General features: G+C 48.3%; 1 protein-coding gene across 1 annotated transcript in view; it reads right to left on the bottom strand.

Annotated features, from left to right (window-relative positions):
* The window catches only part of LCT (lactase), a 49,927-nt gene that overhangs the window by 6,455 nt on the left and 19,012 nt on the right, over positions 1–24,460 (bottom strand). The window contains exons 6-14 of the mRNA XM_061439102.1: positions 20,417–21,143; positions 16,138–16,783; positions 13,429–14,976; positions 12,325–12,593; positions 8,876–9,166; positions 6,460–6,658; positions 4,667–4,869; positions 2,736–2,845; positions 995–1,129 (exon numbers count right to left, since the gene is read on the bottom strand). Coding sequence (XP_061295086.1) covers positions 995–1,129; positions 2,736–2,845; positions 4,667–4,869; positions 6,460–6,658; positions 8,876–9,166; positions 12,325–12,593; positions 13,429–14,976; positions 16,138–16,783; positions 20,417–21,143 — 4,128 coding nt within the window. The remainder of the gene's footprint in view (positions 1–994; positions 1,130–2,735; positions 2,846–4,666; positions 4,870–6,459; positions 6,659–8,875; positions 9,167–12,324; positions 12,594–13,428; positions 14,977–16,137; positions 16,784–20,416; positions 21,144–24,460) is intronic.

The raw sequence follows: 24,460 nt of genomic DNA, 5'->3' as shown, positions 1-24,460 counted from the left end.
TGACATACTATATAAACTATGTATAATATATATATCATATATAGAGAGAGGTAGTATACCTATACACATATATATACTTCTGAATGACAAGAATTTTCTCTTCTTGCTTTCTAATGTTTCTACTGTGAACATACATTATTGTAATAGAGAAATAGTTTAACTTTTACCCTCAAAGGGAAAAAAGAAAATTATTTTAACTGAAATACATCTGATAAGTGAGAAAAATCTGATGAAAAAACATATATATAAAAAAGACGCTTACCCCTTGGAAGGAAAGTTATGACCAACCTAGATAGCATATTAAAAAGCAGAGACACTATGGTTTTTCCAGTGGTCATGTATGGATGTGAGAGTTGGACTGTGAAGAAAGCTGAGGGCTGAAGAATTGATGCTTTTGAACTGTGGTGTTGGAGAAGACTCTTGAGAGTCCCTTGGGCTGCAAGGAGATCCAACCAGTCCATTCTGAAGGAGATCAGTCCTGGGAGTTCTTTGGAAGGAATGATGCTAAAGGTGAAACTCCAGTACTTTGACCACCTCATGCAAAGAGTTGACTCTTTGGAAAAGACTCTGATGCTGGGAGGGATTGGGGGCAGGAGGAGAAGGGGATGACAGAGGATGAGATGGCTGGATGGCATCACTGACTCGATGGACGTGAGTTTGAGTGAACTCCGGGAGTTGGTGATGGACAGGGAGGCCTGGTGTGCCGAGATTCATGGGATCTCAAAGAGTCGGACACCACTGAGCGACTGAACTGAACTGAAAATCTTAGTTATTTTTAAAAACTCTAAGCCTGTCTGCTTTAATGAAAAGCATCTTGGAAATCCTAGCCTGTATAACTGTCTGACTGATAGAGGTGTATATCAGGAGTTGGGGCTTGTCTTGCAAACCCCAGGATACATAGCATCAGGAGGCGGTTTCAGAGGCTGTACAGGCCTCTAAGTAAGAGGGCATTTTGCTATCTTTCCCGAAGATTGTTCCAGCTGCCCTTACTTACCTGTCTGCATCGAAGGAAGAGATCCAAGAGGCATAGTTTAAATTGTAGGCCAGGACAGTGGTGTAGTGATTGAACCCAAAAAAGTCGTAGGTGCCGTTGATCCTCCTCTTCTCACTCTCCGTGAACTCAGGGAGCCTGGGCGGGAGGAGTCATTAAAGGCGTGGGGCTTTGGGAAGAGACTCTTAGGGCAGGGCCGGTGGAGGGCTCTAAACTCAGGTACCTGAGGTGCCCACGGGCAGCTGACCAGGAGCCAGGAGAGCCCTTCCCAGGTGCTGCCGAAAGCGCCTGAGCCTCCTTCCACCAGAACACAGACCTCACCTCCCTCACAGACCCTCTCTTCTGATTTTAAGTTTTTACTGTGGTTTGTTTAGACATGCTTCTTTTCTCCAAAGTCTGTCCTTACAAGTAGGGGAAATGCTTTTACAAATTGACTTTTGAGATCTGGACTTTTCTGCTCTCATGATTTTACTGCCCTTTCTTTTTAAACATCTAGGGGAACATTTTCCATATATATTTTTAAAAATTGAAATATAGGTGATTTACAATGTTGTGCCAGTCTCTGCTGTGTGACTTATTTCTATACATATTTACATTTTTTCCATGTATTCTTAGACTTTTCTGTGTGATGTGATTAACATGCCCTTGTGTGCAGCACTTAGAGGTTCCCCTCTCCCAGATCCTGACCACATGCTGCTGGTTTAGGGTTGCTGAGAGAATGCCCTGCTTAGGCCCTGACACTTCATTTTGACCTTCCTGCTACTATTAACCTAGGAAAGAACCTTACTTCCTGGAGTTTCTGAAATACTGGGGCAAAACTAAGGCCCAAGTTCCCCACACCACCGCTGCCATACCTTTTACTTCCCTGCTCAGGAGCCAGCAAGGGCTTCTCAGATCCTGTGGCTTCAAGACTGAGCACCTGTGCCAGCCTCCAGTCGCTCTGCCACGCGGCCTTGGCTCTCCCTGCTGCTGGGCCAGTGTCCCCAGTTGCAGCATTCCACTCACTCCTACCTCTAGGCCGGTGCTCACACCCCTTCCCTTGGATCGAAAGCCTTCTGCTTTCCCCAGTGCTGTTCATTGTCAAGGCCCAGTCAGCCGATATCCTGTCTTGTCCAGGGGGTCTCCTGGGTCGACCCAGCCTGCCCTGATCTCATCTGAGTCTTCAACGCATGAAGAAATTGGGGAATAGAATTCCCTGGAGTGATGAAGGTCACTGTCTTTCCAGCTGGTGTGTCAGCACCTGAGGAAGCCATGCTTAGAGTCCCCTCTATGTGGACCCTGCTGGGCCTGGCACCGGCCTTGGTACACAGTAGGTGCTTCAGCACGGTTGTGTTGAGGAACTGGAGCACTCGCTTGCTGGTTGGAGACCAGGGTCGACAGATCAGACCTTTTGGCTCAGCAGGACTTCCCTAACCAGGCCAGCACATGCATGATGTAAGGGTTGGGGTGGATTACTTAATCCTCACAGCTGGGCTATAGGAGGCTCAAAGAGGGAGCCAGTGGGTCACTAAGAAGTGGGTGCCCCAGATGGCCTGCCTATTCTAAAGAATAACAAGAGCAACTGCCTTTGTCAGAGCTGTGCCTGTCCGGGGCTGAGAGCTCCACATACACACTCGTGTTGTCTTTCCAGCATGCATGGAAGCTCAGACAGTAACTTGCCTAAGACACTCCTCTCCAACCCCAACAGCACCTGTGCCAGCCACCCAGGAGCCTCAGTGGCTGAGGGCGTGGCACCAGGACCTACCGAGACTTGTTGAGGCCTTCCGCTAAGCTCCTGTCACGGATCCGCGTCTTCATCACCTCAGGGTAATCCCCATTCTTGAATATCGGATGTGCGAACCAGCCTCCCATGAACTGCAGTAGGGGTTGGAGGGACAGTCAGCGCTGGCATTAACAGGTAGGCCCACAGGAGACAGCAGGCTCCCTGCCCAGGAGTCACTGACCTCAGGCCTCCTTCTCCCCACCCAGTCTTAAACTTGCCCTTCTTCTAAGTCTGTTCCCATGTTGCAGTTTAAATGCCCATGGGTCTTGTCACCGTGCTGGGAGTTCACTATGGGCAGGACTGTGTTCCTACCCACTGCAGCTGGAGGGATTTGAACTGAACTGAGCTCTGGGCCTGCTAGATGCTGCCTGGCTGCCCTTAGGAGGGCTGGGCCCAAGACGGGGAGAGACTCCAAGCCTCCAGGCCCTGATTCCCTCACTGACCACAGGGGAGGTCTAATGCCGAAGGACCCATCAGAACCTTCTAGGGTGAGCAGAGATGCGAGGCTCTCCTGGTTACCCAGGCAAAGGGCAGTTCTTCATGGGCTTTGGACTTGCAGCCCTAAAATGGGAACTTTCCTGTTTGTTTTCTTAAGTAAGGTTCAGGCCACCCTTAACCCTCACAGGGTATACACGGCACTTCAGTGCTGTGATGCTGTGGGTCCTGGGCTTTTCTCCTCACATCCTCCCTGCAACTGCTGGCTGCTGCCTGGAATGTGGAGTGAGAGCAGCCTTCCATTTTCAGCCAAAGATGAGGTTTAGAAGATACTCGCTCCAGTAAAAGAAGCTTCAGTTCACTGGGAGGTGAGGAATTGGGTTTCTGGGGAAGCTGAATTCATGAGGGGGTGTGCAGATCACTGTCCTGGGCTGCAGGATCACAGCTCACTGACAGACTGATGATGAGACTACAGCGTGACATTTCTGCAGGTTTGTTTTTGATTTCCGAAAACGAATTATAGCTCTAATTCATCAGTTCTGTGCATCTGAAATGAGGGAATACCTTAATTTTGGTCCTAGGCTTCCCCCACGCCCCACAAGCTGACTACCAAATGGGGATATTAAATTCTCGTTTGCACTTAATTCATTTGACCTCAAGTTCCTTTGTGAAGGATTTGGCAAACCAAGGCCATTGGTGTCCTTTCAGAAATGCCAGGCTGCATGCTCTCCTCAGGGCCAAACGTGGGAGCAGTCTGGAGAGAGAGATGCTTGCCTTTCTTTCCTGATCCTGAAACACGAAGAGGGCACCTTCCAACCTTTCAGAGACAGTAGCAGGAGCCTGGGACAAGCTATGCCTGAAGAGGGCTGTTCTCTCTTTCTCCTTTCAGGGACCCAGACTGAAATAAGGCGGGCCATGTTGGCACCTGCTTACTTGTGTCTCTACTTCCTAAGAGCAAAATTCCATGACCAAAAGATGCAAGTCTTTATATTAAACTCATGGAATTAGAAAATTAGGGGCGCTGATGAGTTTCACAGAATTCCAATTTAAGGAAGTCTTAGGCAGAGTAAGTAAAATCAGACAGTGACACCTAGAGGTGAAGTGTGATGTTGCAGCCCTGTCCTATAGTCAAACCACAGACTGAAGAGGCTGAATTTCTATTTTTTAGTCTCAAGCCAATGTTGCATCCAGTAAGAGCTGCATGTATAACTGATTTTTTAAGACTTGAAAGAAAACTCAACCCCAAAGAACTTTCATTCCAGCAAAGCTGTGGGGTAGTTAGGTCACATCTATTTTAAAGACAAGAAAACTAAGATATTAAAAGGTTAGATGATTTTCCCAAGTGCACAAAATAAGGTAATAGCAAAACAAAGCCTAGATCCTTAATCTTTGTTTCACAGTCTAATTCTGTTTTCATTAGATCATGACAGGAGGGGAAAAGAGAAGGAGCAAAAACAACACCCAGAGGAAAATCTGACCTGAACGTATCTCTTGGCTGCCTCCACATCCTCCTGGTTGGAGGGGTCTCTGGGCTCAGCCCAGTCGCTGCTGATGGTGATGGAGATGACGCCACCTTGCCGGGCACGATACACGTCATTGTACAGATGCCAGGCCTCAGCGTGAGCCTTTATCAGGTTGTGGCCAACAATGTAGGGGGCAGTGCCGGGCCTAAAGGAGATCCCTGGAAATGCAGACATAGACGTCAGTGAAGAATAAATGTGGCCAGAACTTCCCTGGTGGTCCAGTGGTTGGGAGTCCACTTGCCAATGCAGGGGACATGGGTTTGACCCCCAGTCCAGGAAGATCGCATGTGCCTCAGAGCAACTAAGCCTGTGCGCCATAACTCCTGAGCCCATGCACCTAGAGCTGAGAGCTACAAGGGAAGCCACTGCAATGAGAGTCCCACGTACCCCAACTAGAGAGTAGCCCTCAATCTGCAACTACAGCAATGAAGACCCAGCACAAGAATAAATGTGGCTGAGAATATCACTTTCTGCCGATAGATGGCCTCTTGGTGTTTGGGAGAAAGACTGTAGATTTTTTCTTGAGGAAGAATGGAATTCAGATCCTGGCTCCACTTCTTCCTGGCTGACCATGTAACTTTGCGTGAGTAATTCAGCCTTTCTGTTTCTTCCTCTACAAAATGAGCAATACAGACTTGCTGTGAATAGCGTGTGTGTGAAGCACCCAGAAGCACTGTGTCTGGCAAAGAGAAGGCACTTGCTGTTGGTTTCTATACCCCTGACCGACAGAGTGGCTCACATGGCTCGGGCAGAGTACCTGGAAGAGTGTGTGCCTCAAGGGCTGACATCCTGACTCTCTTCGGGGACCCACTGTGAAAGAGCTGGAGCGTATAGTTGGTGGAAGCCGCTGACACAGATTCCTCGAGAGCAAACGTTATGAGAGAGGCAGCCTCTCATGTGTTGGAGGAACAAAAAACCAAAACGTCAACCAAGGACCAACAGCTGATGCATCTGATAATGAGTCGAAGCAGATCTCCCCATGGCTCTTCCCAGCTGGGACACATAATCCCAGGAAATCACAGAAATGAACACGAATTTACTCTCTAAGGCTCAGAGTTAGAGAAAAGGAAAATCAGAGGGTTCTCAAGGGACAATGACAGGTCCACAATTCCTTATTTAAAAGTCTTAGGAATACAACATTGTAAGTCAATTATACTTCTGTTGCAAAAAAAAAAAAAAACAACTCAGAGTTTGATATATTTAGAAGTTAAAAGGTTTCTGTGTCTTAGAAAAGTAATAAGTTGCATATAACATATTTACATATGACCCCAGCAGGGCTCAGGACAGCTCTCCATAATTAAAGACACTGATACATCTGCAGCAGAATTTTTTGAAATTTCACACTAAGTGGGATGCCAACATCAGGTTATGCCCAGGTCAGCCAAATCAAATACTGGGAACTTTGGCATTTGGGGAGTTGCCAAAACAAAACAAAACCCCACTGTGGGTCTGTACAGTCTGATATACTATCCTTTCCTGTATCAATTAGTTTGCACCCTTGATCTCAGGGAGCTTCCTATCAGAGGCAGATCAGATGCACAGAGCAAAGAAGCCATTTGGTGGTTGGAGATGTGAGGTTCATGTTCAGCAGAAGTGGTGTCAGAATGGGGCGGTGGGGGAGGCAGGAATTCTGAGGCATTGCCTTGGGGCTTTACTGGCCACCTCCTCCAGGGCCACCTGGATTTCATGTCAGTGGTGCTGAGAAAACCACCCTCCAATTGCCGACCAGTGGGATCTGAGACTTTTACCTGGAGCTGCCGTCCCATAGCCGTAGCCCTGGTAAGCAACGACGTAGGGCTCGTTCAGTGTGATCCAAAACTTCACCTTGTCCCCCAGCCTCTGGAACAGCACCTCTGCATACTCCTTAAACCGCTGTACAATTGTCTCATTCTCCCAGCCCCCAACATCTTGGAGTGCCTGGGGCAGGTCCCAGTGGTAAATAGTCACCTGTGAAAACGCAAGACCAGCATTTCCACCAACCTACTTTTCATGGGAGCCCACTGATGCTCTATGCGCCAACATAAATGTCTGTTGCTAAGAATGAGAATGAATGATGAGACAAAAAAGCTTCAAAGTTTCTTTGGCAGGAAGGATAGGACAGTAGAGCTGAAGTGCGAGAAAAGTTCATACATCTGGATCAGAGAAGCCTGGGTTTGAGTCTCAGCTCTGCCAACTACCAGGCAGTAAGACCTCCATGTCCCAGAATCACTGTGAGGCCTAATTCACACAGCAGAGGGCAGGAAAAGTGACTGACATCCTGCCAGCTCTTTGGCAAATGTTAGCTATGACTGTAATCAAGGATCAGAAATGCTAGAGCTTCAGAACCTCCTGGATAGAATGCTCTGACGGTTTCAGGAGGGAGGCATTTTGCTTGTCAAGGGGCATCCCCAAGGACTTCTAATGTGTCTGGAGGCTCTTCCTTGGAGTGGGAGCCCTTTGCTGGAGACGGGCCCCTCTGGCCACACCCATGTGGTGGCCTTTCTTCCCCCGGGTCTCCCCTTGATGCTCCTGACACACCCCCATGCCGGGGTCTCCACTGAGTTGTCAACCGTCTTCAGCTCAGACCCAGTCTTTCCCTTTCCCTGAAGTGCCCTTTCCCTGCCTATGCACCCACCCAAATTCTCTTCTTTTTTTAAGATCCACACCTCCTTGAAGGTTTTTATGGCCATATTACTTTTCTGCCTTGTCTCAATGTCCTTAAGAACTACAGGGAATTCCTTGATGGTTCAGTGGTTAGGACTCTGAGCTTTCATTGCCCAGGGCCCAGATTCATTTCCTGGTTAGGGAACTAAGATCCCACAAGCCATGTGATGCAACCAAAAATAAATAAAAGTTTAAGATCTATAAATAAATAAAAGCTTAAACCCTATTTAAAAAAATAAGAACCACAAAATAATTTAGCCCTGAGTTGTGTTCTCTCTGAATTGTGTGTAATGGATATAAATTCCCCCTGATCTTGGGGTCCTACAGGACAGCCACTGGCCCTCCCATCTCCATCACAGCTGGCACTCACACGCACTGTAATAAAGCTGCATGACTAATTTATTCCTGCAGTGTTAGCAGTGTGAGGAGTCCAGGTAGCACTCTTTGAAATTAAATATCTATTTTTATTTATTTATTTGGCTGCACTGGGAACTCAGGTATGCCATGTGGGATCTAGTTCCGTGACCAGGGATTGAACCCAGGCCCCCTGCATTGGGAGCTCGGGTCTTAGCCACTGGACCACCAGGGAAGTCACCCAGGTAGCACTTTGATTTGTTAAAGTCTGTGCTTCGTGGGGTGGGAAGAAGGGGGTTATAATTCGGAGATTATACTCTGGCTGCCGTACGTAATCTCCAATCACTACCGCGGAGGACACAGCAGTACCGTGGAGCTAGTGCCCCTCTGGCCCTTTATCATAAATGGCCCAGGAGAAAAGGCAAAGAGTTCTTAGGCTCCCAGGTAAAATGTAAAAGATCTGGTGGCAGCAAAGGAGGCCCCCATATGAGCTTTATTATTCATAAGAACTCACGGCTTAAAAGCACACGAACTTTTGCCTCAACAGTTCTTCTCCTAGGACCATGTCCTATAAACGTCTATCCTAGTGTAATTATGTAACTGCAGTTACACAGACAGAGGAGCCTGGTGGGCCGAAGTCCATAGGGTTGTGAAGGGTTGGACACGACTGAAGCAGCTTAGCATGCATACACACTCATTGCAGTGCTGGTTACAAAGGAAGAAGAGTGAAAACAGGGAAGAGTGTCCATTTATAGGGAAGTGACTAGAGAAGTGAGGTACAGTTTCCACATAACTAAAAAGACAGGACAAATGAGGAAAACACATAGGGATATGGAAATACCTGTAAGAACTATTGGTAAATAAAAAGTATCAAACTATGTGTATCATACCATTAGGAAAAAGGAGGGTAATAAGCATACACACACACACACACATATTGCCCACTGGTCAGATACCCAAAAGGACATGAAGACTCAGCAGCCCTGGTCACCTGTAGGGAGGGGAATAGATAGCTGGGAGGGGGTGGTCAGGGACAGAAGGAAAATCTTTACAGACAACTCAAAAATTAAACTTGGCAAGAGCACTGATTTTTCCCAGGAGATGTGCTCCCCAGCCCAGCCGGCTCCCTCTCGTGGACTTGGCCCAGGCCTGCTCAGGGCCCCTCACCTGGGGCTGGATGTTGGCGGCCAGCAGCGTGTCGATGAGCCGCACGTAGTAGTCCAGGCCCGCCTCGTTGACGTACTTGCTGGTCCCGTCGGGGAGGATGCGAGTCCAAGAGATGGAAAAGCGATAGTGGGTCACGCCCAGGGTCTGCAGGGCGGCCAGGTCCTCGGCGATCTTGTGGTAACTGTCACAGGCCACGTCTCCTGTGTCATTGTTCTCAACCTTCAGGGGTGTGTGAGCAAACGTGTCCCAGATACTGAGTCCTTTGCCGTCTGCTCTCCATGCACCTTCGATCTTAAGAGGACAAGACATGGTCAAGTCAGTCATGTAGTCAAGCCCTTCCTGTCAGTGGGGGGTCCTGAGTCAGGACGTAAGTCAGCATCACCTTCTCTGCTCCCCCCGGTTTCTGAACTCCTGCAGCTTCCTGTATACACTTTCTGAACGTCATGGGACTATCACACTGCACTGAGCAGTTATGTGTCTGCTGACTGGCTTCCCTCCAGCAAGACTAGGAAGACTAGACGTGGCATCTGTCACCTTGGTGGCCCGGCTGTCAGTGCAGCAATGTCTGGTGTACGGCGGGTGCTCATTAAATGTTTCGATGAACAATCTGATGTGCCTTAACCCCAAGCACAGTCAGACAAATCCCAGTGATGCCAGACGTGGAGGCAGAGTTTCTAATCAGGACGGGTATCACTGTTTCTGTGCTTCCTTTTCCTCCTTTCCCCTAATCTACAGGCAAACTGACCACAAGCCACTGGGCAAATGCCTACCCATGGGCTTAGGTAGTCCAAGATGTGTAGTGTCTATAAATTACTATAAAACACTTGGACGGGTATGGTGTGAAACTCCGTGACTGGCTGCGGCTAAGCAGTGTGGCGCTTTAACCAAGAATGCTCATCCAGGCTTGGCCTGCACGGCCCCTGTGAGAGTGGCAGGGCGTTGGAGCAGCGGGAAGGCGCTAGCTGCTGTCCATCTGAGTGGAGGAGATGGCTGGGTGGTTGGGAGACTAGTTAATGCAGGGCGACTAAGACAGTAAGTGACTATGTTGAGGATATTAGGAGTTAGATTTCTCATCATTGGAGAAAAGAGAGATGAATATGAAAAGCGGGAAGGCGAGCATTAACCTTGTGGAGTAGGATTGGACCTGGAGGTATCAAGGTGTTTTTTTAACATACATAAAGATGTGGGTGCATGTAGAAGTAGATATATGTGTGTGTGCACACATGTATTTCCTCGCTCTGTCCACTTCTAGAGGGCCTAGAAGTAATGACCCATGAGTACACCAAGGACCTAGATCTTGATTTCTAGATGCCCTTATCCAATAAAAGAAACCAGGGCTCATTAGAGAAATGGCTGATTACAGGGCTGGGGCAGAAAGTACAGAAGATGCTTGGAACATCTTGTTGTACCGGAAAGAATTAGGAAAGTGCTCAAAGAACGATGGGCCACGTCAAAAGGACACAGGCTCTGGCTAAAGGACCATCCACCTGGCAAAATGTGGGACGATTTAAGTATCTCCATACTGATGATGACAAAAGTATAACCCACCGAACAAAATAGAATTTCATGAGGCCATACTTTTGATACATATCAATATGTATTTATATGTAAATAAAACATAAAACCGACAAAACTCGACCTTTCTGTTGAATGCCACCTAATAAATATAAAAGCAATGATGGACTGAGAAAAATCACCGTTCATCAACTGTCACAGTGATACCTGATTCAGGACTGCAGCCCGTGCCCTAGAATAAGACCCTTTCCCTGGACCTAGAATAAGTCCAGCTAGAAACCCATGGCCTATTCTCACCCAGGGACTATTTGTCCCCGAGGAGACACTTAGCAATGTCTGGAGACATTGCTGGTTGTTACAGCTGGAGAGGGGTCTACGGGCATCTAGTGGGCAGAGACCAGGTTTGCTGCTAAACATCCCACAGTGCACGGGACAGGCCACGGTGCACGGGACGGGCCCACGGTGCACAGGATGGAGCCATAGTGCATAGGACGGGCCACAGTGCACAGGACGGGCCCACGGTGCACAGGATGGGCCCACGGTGCACAGGATGGAGCCATAGTGCACAGGACGGGCCCACGGTGCATAGGACAGAGCCATAGTGCACAGGACGGGCCCACGGTGCACAGGATGGAGCCATAGTGCATAGGATGGGCCCACAGTGCACGGGATGGACCATGGTGCACGGGACGGGCCCACGGTGCACGGGACGGACCACGGTGCACGGGACGGGCCCACGGTGCACGGGACGGGCCCACGGTGCACGGGACGGACCACGGTGCACGGGACGGGCCCACGGTGCATGGGACGGGCCCACGGTGCACGGGACGGACCATGGTGCATGGGACGGGCCCATGGTGCACGGGACGGGCCCATGGTTCACGGGACGGACCACGGTGCACAGGATGGGCCCACAGCAGAGTTCTCCAGCCCCAAATGTCAGTTGGCCCAGCTGGAGAAACCTTTCTACAGAGAATTCTGTCTGCCTCAAGTAAGAGTAACAGGATTCTGTCTCTGAAATCTTGGCATTTCCTCCAATGAAACTTTCATGTTCAGTGTTGACCAGAGCTCCAAAGAGGACTAAGAACTGCGGTTTCTTCCAGGCAGTGGAATAAGACATATGAATAGTTTCTATGTTTGTGTGCTTAGCTAACGTACGTCTGGACACTGCAAAACTTGGTCTGAGATGTCACTATATCATGGTAGTCTGGTCATCTGGTGGGGCTACCCTCACCTTTCTTGGAAACAGTTTCAGCAGCTATGGTCACTTAGAAAAAACTCAAGGGCTGAGCAACCCAGAGTCAGGTCAGCTCAGACCACTGACCCTGCCCAGGTTCCACATTGAGAATACAGAGCCCCCACTCCTGGATCAAAGGAAATGAAAGGAGGAAGGAGATGTAAAGCAGAGTCCCACCCTTAGCTGCCTAGGCAAGTCACACTTCACTTTGTAGCTTTCATTTCTCTGAGGAAAAGTGAACCCTCGTATTTTCTGTATTAGTGAGCTTCATTTAGCGTGAATAAGGTAAAGGCATGTTATTAGGACGTCAGAAAAAGCCCGGGTCCGCATGATAGTCATTTTGATCAAACTGTCTGCTTGGAAGATACTAGGTAAGAAATGAAGGCATCCAGCTGAGAATCTTCTTATTTGCACATCTTTGCCTAAGGGTTTCTGCGTGGTTCCACCTGCTCCATCTGGCCTGCTAACACCTATCTCAGCCTGGCCCTTCTAACTGTACTTGTCCACCTGAATTTGGGGATGTGAAGAAGCCAGACTGTCTGGGAAGAGGGCCTCCCAGATGCCCCTTTATCCCCACCCTGCAGTACCTGTACCTCCTGCCCACAGGTCTGTGAAAATCCACTGCTCCTGTCTGCCCTCTGCAGCCCTGACAGAGCCTGGCACATAGTAGATCTAATGTAGATGGTTAACTCCTCACCTGATATGAGGCAGTAGCTGCACTCCAGATGAAGTCCTTGGGGAACTGTCCGTATAGGAACTCATCCTCTTTGGACAGCGGCATGCCATTGTTGGTGATGACCTCTGTGTAGTACCTGGCTGAGGCTCTTGCTGTGCGAGACTTGTTCACGTCATCAAAATCAACATGGTACAGTCCAAACTTGACCGTGTAGCCATTCAGCCACTCAAAGCTGTCCATCAGGGACCAGGCAGTATATCCTCGAAGGTTGACACCATCAAGTCTGTAGGCTGGGGACATTGCACAGAGGGCAGAGGACAGCTTTATACCAGGAGGGTCAGGGCCCAAGAAGCGCAGCCACGTACTGGCTCCTCACTTCAGGCGGTCTTCAACCACCAACTTGTACACACAAGTAATGTGTCCCGTAATAGATCATCTTTTTGTTAATACTGATAACCCCATAACAAGTATTAATGGCTGATCTTTGCAAAATCAAATTCTTTTGTTGGAGTAAAGGGACACGTCTGAAATTCAAGAGTCTTAGCCCACTTTAGAGGTTATTCCTCTAGGGTACATGGAACCTGAAAGTCAGTGCTAGTCACTCAGTTGTGTCTGACTCTTGGAGACCCCATGAACTGTAGCGCACCAGGCTCCTCTGTCCATGGAATTATCCAGGCAATACTGGATTGGATTGCCATTCCCTTCTCCAGGGGATCTTTGTGACCCAGGGACAGAACCTGGGGCTCCTGCATTGCAGGCAGATTCTTCCCATCTGAGCCACCAGAGAAGCCTGACAAATGGAATCTACCAGAATATAATAAGTTCCTTGTCAGCATAAAGGTGTTTGTTTTGTTCCCTGCTGTGTCCCCAGCACTTAGAATAGTACTTGTCACACACTAGTTGGTCAATAATGAAAATACTCTTGTGGGACTCTGTGTGCACATTTGGGGCGATGATCATTGCTTTTTTTTCAGATTCCAGAGGGATATGTATCCTCAGACAGGGAAAGAGTTAAAGGACCAGGGTATAAAAGAGAGACCTGTTGATGGTTTGTACTCCATTCTGCCAAGGCTCCTGACATACGGATGTTGGGAGACTCTAAGGGGAACATGAACCCTCACATACCTTTCAAAGCTTCATTGATATAGGTTTTGTGGTAAAATATCCTGTCGGTGTCTTCCAGTTTGGGGTCTGTCAGCCCCACTCCGTTCTCAGTGATGTAAACAGGGATGTCCCCATACTCTTCCTTGATCCAGTTGAGCAGTCTCCGCATCCCCCAGGCGGCAGCCCTGTTCATGGCTGTGGCAGGCCAGGAAGTGTCCTCCCACTCCAGCAGCTCCTGGTCACTTGTGTAGGAGGGTGGGTTTAACCTGGGTGTCGTGTGTTGCACAATCCTGGAGGAGTAAGTGTTGAGGCAGAACACGTCGGCGGTAGCTGCGATGTACTGCTTCTCCTCCTCTGTGAAGCTGGGCAGGCGGGAGGTGGCCAAGTGCTGCAGTTCACTCCTGTTCCCCACCTTCCACTTCATGGCATCGGGGTAGTCTCCGTTTCGGAAGATGGGGTGGGCAAACCAACCCAAGGAGAACTGCAGCATCCGGTCAGCTGCCTCCACGTCCCTGGGGACCAGCGACTGGGGCTCTGCCCAGTGGGAACTGAGGCTCAAGGAGATGACCCCCTTCTGCTCTTGCCTGTACTTCTCGTCGTATGTGTGATAGACTCTGGCATGAGCTTTGATGATTGCATGGCCAATCCTGTAAGGTCCACTGCCTGAGTCATTCACATTTGGGGGAAATTCCCCTGAGCCATATCCCAACCAGGCCTGGTACGTGGGCTCATTAAAAGTCATCCAGAACTTGACTCTGTCACCAAAGGTCTGGAAGCAGAAGTCTGCATAGCTGTTGAACAAGTCAACCAGGAAAGGATTCTCCCAGCCTCCGATGTCCTGCAGGGCCTGGGGCAGGTCCCAGTGGAACAGGGTCACCATGGGAGAGATGTTGTTTTCCACCAAGCCGTTGATCAGCTTGTTGTAATAATCCACACCATGTGCGTTGACAGAAGTGTTTCTCCCAGTTGGGAAAATCCGAGACCAGGAGATGGAGAAGCGATAAGCCTTCACCTTCAATGCTTGGAGCATGTTCAGGTCGGCATCCAGGTGGTTATAGCTGTCACAGGCCACGTCTCCAGTGGCATTGTCTTTCACGTTGCTCCCTGGTGTGTGGGTAAAGTTGTCCCAGATGCTGGGGCCTTTGCCGTCAGCGTCCCAAGCTCCTTCAATCTGATAGGCTGACGAGGACACGCCCCACAGAAAGTCATCGCGGAATGTGCCGTGGTAGAACAGATCTCTCTCAAACTTGGGTTGGTTGGAGAACTTCTCCCAGACCACTTTTGCCTTGGAGGGCACCTCGGATGGAAAAGAGAAGGCTCTGATTTTCCGGGGGACGTTTGCTATGCTGGGTGGTGACTGTCTTTTTACTACCTTGTTGAGGAAACCATTTTTTTCGATCATGCTGGTGAAAAAATAGGCAGATTTCCTGGCAGTCCTTGGCCTGCTGCTGTCATCGAAGTTGACGTGGTACAGCCCAAACCTCTGGCTATACCCAGAAGGGCCTTCAAAGCCATCAATGAAGGAGCGAGCGATGTAAGACTTAACAACCACCGAGTCTTCTTTGATAGCTGTGGAGAAAAACAAAATTGGGACTGCTTTAAAGTCTCTGTTTCTGATTGTTCTAAAGTCTCTGCTATTATTTTTCAAATAGAGGTGTTTATTTGGGGTTTCTCAGCACTGCAGCCATGCTCCTTGGAAGAAAAGCTATGACCAAACTACACAGAATATTAAAAAGCAGAGACATTACTTTGCCAACAAGGGTCTGTCTAGTCAAAGCCATGGTTTTTCCAGTAGTAATGTATGGATGTGAGAGTTGGACTATAAAGAAAGTCGAGCAGTGAAGAATTGATGTTTTTGAACTGGGGTGTTGGAGAAAACTCTTGAGAGTCCCTTGGACTGCAAGGAGATCAAATCAGTCAATCCTAAAGGAAATCAGTCCTGAATATTCATTGGAAGGACTGATGTTGAAGCTGAAAGTCCAATACTTTGGCCACCTGATGTGAAGAACTGACCCAGAAAAGACCCTGATGCTGGGAAAGATTGAAGGCAGGAGGAGAAGGGGATGACAGAGGATGAGATAGTTGGATGGCATCACTGGCTCAATGGACATGAGTTTGAGCAAGCTTCAGGAGTTGGTGATGGACAGGGAAGCCTGGCATGCTGTAGTCCATGTGGTCACAAAGAGTCGGACACGACTGAGCGACTGGATTGAACTGAGCACTGCAGCCCAGAAGGCATCGATTTAAGAAGCACTTGAATTGTGTTCTGCTATAAAATAGGGGAGGCTTATAAAGGCAAAGCCTGTAAGATTACATGAATTGTTTATCTAGAATTAGGATTGGAGGGGACTTCCCTGGTGGTCCAGTGGTTAAGACTCCATGCTCCCAATTCAAGGGGCATGAGTTTGATCCTTGGTCAGAGATCTAAGATCCTGCAAGCCACATGCTGTGAACAACAACAAAAAGATGATGAGGCTTGATGAATGGTTAGGACTCAGACGGGCAGAGCATAGAAGGAGCACTGTAGGGACTAAGAATATAAAAGCAAAGACTTAAGGCCTTTGGGGAGAGAGTTAGGAGGCTGATATGAATGAAGAGCTGACTATTACTACAAACACTACTTTCTGGCTTCATTTCCATGGGAGACCATTTTTTGTCCCATAAAACAAAACTCTGAAGACTTAATGAAGTACCACCCATGCTCAATCACCAGCATATCCATGTTCTTACCCTTGAGCACCTCATTGATATACTGGTTGAAGTAGTCGACTCTCAGGGAATCATCGATGAGGTTTTCACTCTCCCCTATGGGCATGCCGTTCCCAGCTAGGTAGATTGGAACTTTGCCTTTTGTGTATTCCAAGGATACAAAGTTCAACAGCCTCCTTATGCCCCAGGGCACCACACGAATCCAAGGGGATGCGGTCTGGGGCCATGTGGGGTCCACATGCTGGGAGAAGCCTCCGATGGTATCATAGCTGGGGATGCAGGTATCTCCTCGGGCCTTGCTGATGAGGCGGGAAGTGTAATGGGACAGACCCAGAAAATCAGCAGAGCCTTTCAAGAGCTGTTTCTCTGCCTCGGTGAACTCAGGGAGCTGGGCCACAGGACTGGGGCACTGCTTGTTCATCTGTTGAATCTGGGCCCTCAGGGCAGCCGGGTAGTCCCCATCCACAAAGATGGGGTGTGCAAACCAGCCCAGCATGAAGTGCAGGAAGCGTTTGGCAGCTCTCAGGTCCTCAGGCCTCTCCGGGGACAGGGGTTCTGCCCAGTCCGAGTTCAGCACGATGCCCACACGCCCCTGCTGCTGTGGGCGGTGGTGGCTGTTGTAGTGGTGCCAAGCCCTGGCGTGCGCCTTGAGGACCATGTGGGCCACCTTGTGAGGAAGAAGGAAGGAAATACAGGACTTAGTGACAGCTGCACCACCCACAAGTCAGCAACAAGTCAATGAGAACAATGTTAGCAAGTTAACACCGAGGTGAATGATGGTAGCAAGTTAATAAAAGCAGTAAGACTGACGATGTCAACATCAATATATCAACATTGATGTCAACAATGTCATCAAGTCATCGACAAGTTAACACCTACGTCACACTGGCAACAAATCAACAAAACATCATGTCAACAGCACCGAGAAGACTGATGCTAACAATGTAAAGGAGGCTGGGCCATGGACAATGTTGACAACACCACCGTGCCAGCAACATCAGCAACATGGACAATAGCCTCACAGGCCAACAGCAACGACGTCCACAAGTGTTGACAAGCAGTCAACACCACCGTCAGATCATCAGCAATAGCACCGCAACCACACTGACAAGGGTTAATAGCTTCTCTCCTGTGATCCTCACTTGTTTGACAAGTACAAATACTATTTCTACAACACAGGTGAGGAACGCAGATCCAGAGAAGGGGTAGATGCAGGCCGTCCCGCCTCGGGCTTGTACCGTCACTCACAGTGCTGTGCTGCCTCTGTGCTCAGTAAGGGCTTAGGGACTAGCGAGCCGACAACTAGTTGGAAGTGGGGACCATTTTAGTTAACACAAAGGAGGGGAAAAGTCTTTCTAGCCTGCCTGATCTCCTTTCTACTTAATGAAACCTAGGAAGAGAAACCACCACCAGGACCTGTTCATAAACTCAACTCATGGTCTTACAAAAGTCAGCATTGTTCCTTGGTGGAGCGCCGTGAAAAACTGGGCAAAGGAGGGGTGTGTGGAGCATAACAAGTCTACATTTAAATCGACTCTGTCACATGCTCAGGAAACTCAAACCATCTTCTCTCTCGACTTCAGCTTGGTCTGCAGGAAGTGGGTCATTCTGGATCCTCCCTGAAGGACTCAGGGCAGCTGTGTGAACAGAGCACAGAGCAGAGACTGGGGTGCAGGAAGGGGTTTGTTATTACTGAGCTCCTCTTCTTTTCGTCATGTGAAGAGGATGACACCTGTGTTTGAAGAATGTTATACCAAAACATGGCTCTATGAAGAGGAGCTCCTGACTGTTTGTAGTGTACCAAATATTAGTCCTTAACTGGGCCCTGACCTCCAGCAGCAAACTGTGCTCCTTTCTTAAAAGCAGGAATGCTTCCCTTCTAAGCTTGCTGGTGTCAGGGCAAAACATGGGAACAACCGAAATGTCCATTGACAGAGGAATGAATAAACAAGATGTGGCACATATATACACTGGGATACTACTCAGCCATGAAAAATGAAATAACCCCATCTGCAGCAACATGGATGCAACCAAAAATCACCATACCAAGCGAAATACGTCAGAAAGAGAAAGACAAGCAGCATATGATATTATATGGGGAATCTAAATACAGCAGAAATGAACCTGTCTACAAAACAGAAACAGACTCACAGACGTAGGGAATTGACTTGTGGTTGCCAAGGAAACGGGGAGGGAGAGGGATGGAGTTTGGGGTTGGTAGATGCTAACTATCATATATGGGATAGATAAACACCATATATAATAGTATATACAGTATATACTATACTGCTGTATAGTACAGGGAATTATATCCAATCTCCTGGGGTAAATCATAATGAAAAATAATATTTAAAAAGGTATATATGTATATAACTGAGCTGCTCTGATATACAGCAGAGATTGGCACAACACTGTAAATTAACTACACTTCAATAAAAACAACAAAAAAAAACCAAAGGTACGAAGCCGAAGGTACACTATACCGTGAGTGCAAGGAAACTGTGACTGGAACGAAATACTGGTAAGATGATGAGAGAGATGAAATTTTTCCTTACTGGTATCATAACGTTTTATAAATAAAAGGAAGAATCGAGAGAGAAAAGTGAGGTGGACTTTCTCATCAAAGTCTCTATAGGAAAATCTCAGGAGACATAGCTGTAGGGATAAGAAGCCTAAGGAGAAAAGGTTGGGATGAGCTTCACAATAAAAACACAGAAAGGTCCAAACCCTCTGCTTTCAGTAGAGTTCTCTTTCTCCGTGGGTGTGGTGAACAAGAGCAGAAGGGAAGCCTTGACTTCAGTGCTATGTTCCGGCATTATACTGAGTCGCTTACTCACAGAGCTCACTCTGTGCATATTTTGAATTGCTCTCTAATTTTCTGATGTGTGTTAGTATCATTTCCCCACCAAAGGTTTTAATGTCTTGGGACACTTATCTAGCCTGGGGCACAGTGAATACTCCTGTCTCAGAGCAGTTTGTGCATGTTAGTCACTCAGTCATGTCCTGCTCTTTGTGACCCCACGGACTGTAGGCCACCAGGCTCCTCTGTCCATGGACTTCTCCAGGCAAGAATACTGGAGTGGGTTTCCATGCCCTTTTCCAGGTGATCTTCCTGACCCAGGGATTGAACTTGTGTCTCCCTTATTGCAGGCAGATTCTTTACCATATGAGCCACCAGGGAAGCCCATTTCAGAACAGAACCCAAAGTGTGGCAGGGGAAAGCCAGACTAATGTGCTTATCCTGAAGAATGTTGCCAGTGAAGCTAGTAGATTTTCTGGGAGATTAAAAAAAAAAAAAAAAAGGAAGACGATGCTTGGGACCCATATGAAGATATTTAAAATTTTGTCTCCAGGGACTTCCCTGGTTAAGACTCTGCACCTCTACTGAAAGGGGCATTGGTTCAATCCCTGATTGGGGAACTAAGATCCCACATGCCACATGTGGTCAAAAAAAGAAAAAATATATATTTTGTTTTCAAGATATACATCCCCTTCTTGTTGAAGTGATACTCTGATTGCCCCCTGGAAAGATCACCTTCCTCCATCCCCACCTCCCCATCTCTCAGCCAGTACTGAGGGGTAGAGCTGGGATCTGCACTGAGCTTCACAGCCCCCTAGCCTAGACCCAGTGACTGGTTCAGTGATGAGCATGTGACCCACACGGAGACCATGAGCACAGGAGACCTCTGCCAGAACAGTGATAAGCAATCTTTCCTGTTTTCTACTTATGTTGAAATATCAGAGAAGGATTGCAGGCATCTGGCTACCGGGAAGCCTAAGAATAAAGCCAATGAGGGCAACAAGAGAAAAAGAAAAACTGAGTCCTGGTAACGTCATCAGTAGTCCAAACAACTCTACTCTGACCAGCTAAAACTAGGACTTTCTAGTTTCCTGAACTCAGAAATTCCCTCCTTGCTTTAAAGTCAGTTTAGGTTGGGTTTTCTGTCACTTGCAGTTAAGTCCTGGCTGACATGGAACACTTGCTTTGGAGTCAAGTAGATTTGGGCTCAAAATGTTGGCTTCACACTGCTAACCCACTAGCAATGTCATCACAACCAAATTGCTTCTCCTCCTGAACCCCAATTCCCTCGTCCATCAGAGCCGTTCTGAGGATGCAGTAACGTTTAAAGCACCAGAACAGCGTTTGGTACTTTTAACAATTTTAACAGCTCCTTCCCTCCCTCCAATTTCCTCTAAAGAAGAAAAAGGAAAGACTTGCTGATGGGAAGGTGAAAGAGTGTTTTTCCAACCAAGTGCCCTTCCTCTTCCAACAAGTAGGCACTGCAAGGATGGGAAGTACCTTAAAAGAGGCCACCCCTGGGTCGGAGATGCCCGGTGCGTGCTGGCCGGTGCCATAGCCCGCGTAGCTCATCACCCACGGCTCGTGGAAGGTCACCCATAGCTTCACACGGTCCCCAAACGTGGAGAAGCAGAAGGCCGCGTAGTCCAGGAAGGCGTCCACCACATCTTCACTCTGCCACCCACCGCGATCCTGCAGGGCCTGGGGCAGGTCCCAGTGGAACAGGGTGGCCATGGGCTCGATGTGCGAGTCCAGCAGGCTGTCAATCAGTTTGTTGTAGTAGGCAACACCCCGGGGGTTGGGGTTACGCCCCTGCCCAGTGGGGAAGATGCGGGACCAGGAGATGGAGAACTTGTAGACCTGGGCCTGGAGGCCACGGAGCAGGGCAACGTCAGTGTCTGCCTTGTGGTAACTGTCACTGGCCACCTCTGGCGTTGCTTGGCCCTTGTTGGTGTTCTGGTGCCCAACTCTGTCCCAGATGCTCGGCCCTCTTCCATCCTCGGCCCAGCCTCCTTCCACGTTAAAAGCTCCCGTGGAGACACCCCAGAGGAAGCCTTCAGGAAAAACATCCTGCAGGAAAGCATCCCGTTCTGCCTTGGACTGGTTGGCAAACGCTTCCCAGACCCTCTGATAGGCTGAGCGGGGCGGCCAGGCGTATACTGCTGTGTCTGGGCCCAGCTGCGGGGCAGTCTGGAGGGTCAGGCTGTCACTCAGAGAACAAGACCAGCTGAGGGAATGAAGTGACATGAAGGGACATAATAAGTAATGACTCTAATTTATAGGTGACCTGAGACTGATGTAAAGTAAAGATTCCAATAACACTGACTCCAAGTGATGGGCAGGAAGTGACTGGGAGATGGGAAATTATTATTATTACCCCTTCTTAGGCAAGTTAGGATGAGATGGTTGGATGGCATCACCTACTCAGTGGGCATGAGTTTGAGTAAACTCCGGGAGTTGGTGATGGACAGGGAGGCCTGGCATGCTGCAGTCCATGGGGTCACAAAGAGTTGGACATGACTGAGTGAACTGAACTTAGGCAAGTTATCACTGCTCCTGCATGACTGAAAATACTGTGCTAATGCTACTAGTCTCTGTATTACAACACCCTTGAATACCGTCTTCAGTTCTGATGAAATTTTTCTTCTTATCATGTACATTTATAAAACACAACTAAAGATAATGACTTCAGTTATTGAGTCTTTTGATTCTGTATTGGCCACTGTGATAAAAATGTATGTACATTAATTACCTCATTTAAATTTCAAAATAAGTGTATGAGGTAGGCACTACATTATTTATCTTCTTCCTACAGAGAAGGAAACTGAGACTTAAAGAAGTGAGTAATTTCTGGGCATCAGGGGCCAGCAGCTATTTACCAGCTGGTACAGAAATATTTCAGTAATTGAACTACCAGTACAGCTCTACTGATGGGTACCACTTAAATATCAGCCCCAGCTACAACCTCCTTTCTTGTTCATGTTGCCTGGGTTATGGTCATAATGGCAGGAGCTCAAGCATCCATCTAGGACCATGAGGTAGAAGTTTTGATAAGGGTGACAAAACAATAAGAGAGGAGCCTGGACTTCTGATGATTTTACCCACTCTGTAGACTGTCCATCTCTGGGCTTCATTTATGTCAATAAACTTTTATCTTTTTTTAAAATGAGAACTCCTTGATTAGACAGCTTGCAAATGATAGAGCTCAGAGTCTGTGCTTTTACCACATATCACTATATATATGCGTAGATGTGTGGACATTATATGCATATTTGTGTTATGTTTTATGAACATAAATATTTATTCAGAAATAAATATATCTGAAATAAACATAGCTGAAATAAAACATAACATGAAATGCTATTTGGGGGGCTTCCCTGGTGGCTCAGTGGTAAAGAATCCACCTGCTAATGCAGAAGACATGAGTTTGATCCCTGGTTCAGGGAGATCCCACATGCCTCAGAGCAACTAGGCCTGTGCACCACAGCTACTGAGTCTGTACTCTAGAGCCTGGGAGCCGCAACTATCGAGCACTTGTGCAGCAACTACTGAAGCCTGAGCGCCCTAGAGCCCATGTTCTGCAACAAGAGAAGCCACTGCAATGAGAAGCCTGCACGCTGCAATGAAAAGTAGCAGCACCCCATCGCTCCTGCTCTCTTCAACTAGAGAAAAGCCCGTGCAGCAATGAAAACCCAGCTGAGTCAAAAATAAATAAAATTATTTTTAAAGAGCTATTTTCATACACAACAAAGTCTGATATATTCTGTTTAATTCTAGTCTGTTTTCCTTCTCTCTCCCTCCTCCCTCCCTCCCTCCCTCCCTCGGTCCTTGAGTCCTGTCTTGTGGGCTGGAGACCAGTGCCTGAGAACATGCAGCAGTTTCACCAGCAGAGGGCAGCCTTGAGGAAGCGTTGGTAGAGGTGGGTGTGTTCAGCCCGGAGGAGAGAACACACATGGGGAGAGGCGCAGTGAAGGACAAGAGCAACTCCCTGTCCTAGGGCTCTCGTGTGGAGAGGGGCTGGCATTTTACAAGCCTGGCCCAGAGCGCAGAACTGGTACAGGGACCCTGCAGAAAGATCTCTCCCATGGACTGGGGCCTGAGCCTTACAAATTTGTGTGTGTTAAATCCCTTCAGTCATGTTCAACTCTGTGCGACCCTATGGACTGTAGCCCACTAGGCTCCTCTGTCCATGGGGTTCTCCAGGCAAGAGTACTGGAGTGGGTTGCCATGCCCTTCTCCAGGGTTCAAACTTAAGCTCCTTCTGTTTTATGAAGCATCAACTCTGCATTTGGTAGAAAAGTGGTGACGGGAAATGATGGCCTACAGCTGTGGATTGTCCAAAACAGATGCATGAGTCTGAGCACACCAGGGACACGGAGGGGTGCCCACTCAGCTCTTCCGACCCAACCCTTCTGATCATGATTGTCCTGGCTTGGGTGAAAAGAGGTTTTCAAGAAATAAACTGCACCTGGATAAAACAGAACTTTCCATACAGGCCTTGGAGCCTGGGTTTGCCTCAGTTGGGTAACGATTTAGCTTAAGAAGTCCGTATGCCCAGCCTTCCAGGTGTCCCTCCTTCAGCTGTCCCTCACCTTCTACTCTGACCCCTCAGAGCATCCCGGTAGTGCTCTCATCCTCTCCTCTGGGGAGCAGTGCTGTATCTCCTGCCACACTCTCTGCTAGAGTCACTGGTGCGCCTGTCTCATTTCTGAGTCTAAAACACTCCAATGAGAAAATGATGTCTGTCCTTCCAGAACCCCCTTCCACCTGCCCCACACCTGCAGGTTCTCCATAAACACTCACCCACTCTCATGTTAGCCAAAGTTGGACCTCCCCTTCAGGAGAAGTGGCGAGAGATCAAGGTGTTAGAAAGAGAACCCTGGAACTGATGTCTCATGTCACCTTGTGGTTTTATAAGCACTGCTTTCTCAGACTGCCCCTTTTATTATGACCTCTTCAGTTTTATTTTCCAAAAAACACAGCCCAGCACTCCTTAGCTGATTCCAAGTATAAACAGAGAGCAGTTCTGACCTGCTTGCTCATGCAGTATAACTGCAATATACTTCTCACACTCTGAGCACAAAGCCTGACATGTCGCTGCTTAGGGTCTGGTGATGTGAACTGCTGATTTGAAGTGAGTTGAGAGGACTGAACAGTAGAGGGAGACATGGCTGACGACAGCCAAGTGCTGGGAGAAAAAAAGGTACAAAGAGGTAACGCACTGAAGCTTATGATCTTGGACAGAGCTATGCTAGAAATGTCTGCAGCGAGCTTTGGCTGAAGGTCTGGGAAGCTAATGGTTGCCCCTAGTCCTTCCTTGACACAGGGTACGAGACATTCCATTGTGCAACATACTCCTGTGGAGTGCTGAGGGTTCTGGGAAACTCCCTGCACTGGCTTCCACACCAAGATTTCTCACTCAAGAAATGCATTGGAATGTAAGTGCATGCACGCGTGGGTGCTAAGTCCCTTCAGTCATGTCCAACTCTTTGCAACCCAATGGACTGTAACCTACCAGGTTCTTCTGTCCATGGGATTCTCCAG

This window comes from Bos javanicus, chromosome 2, assembly GCF_032452875.1.
Source record: "Bos javanicus breed banteng chromosome 2, ARS-OSU_banteng_1.0, whole genome shotgun sequence".
Classification (NCBI taxonomy): Eukaryota; Metazoa; Chordata; class Mammalia; order Artiodactyla; family Bovidae; genus Bos; species Bos javanicus.
The sequence above is the reverse complement of the archived record's forward strand: the minus strand, read 5'-3'. Positions and strand labels throughout refer to the sequence as shown.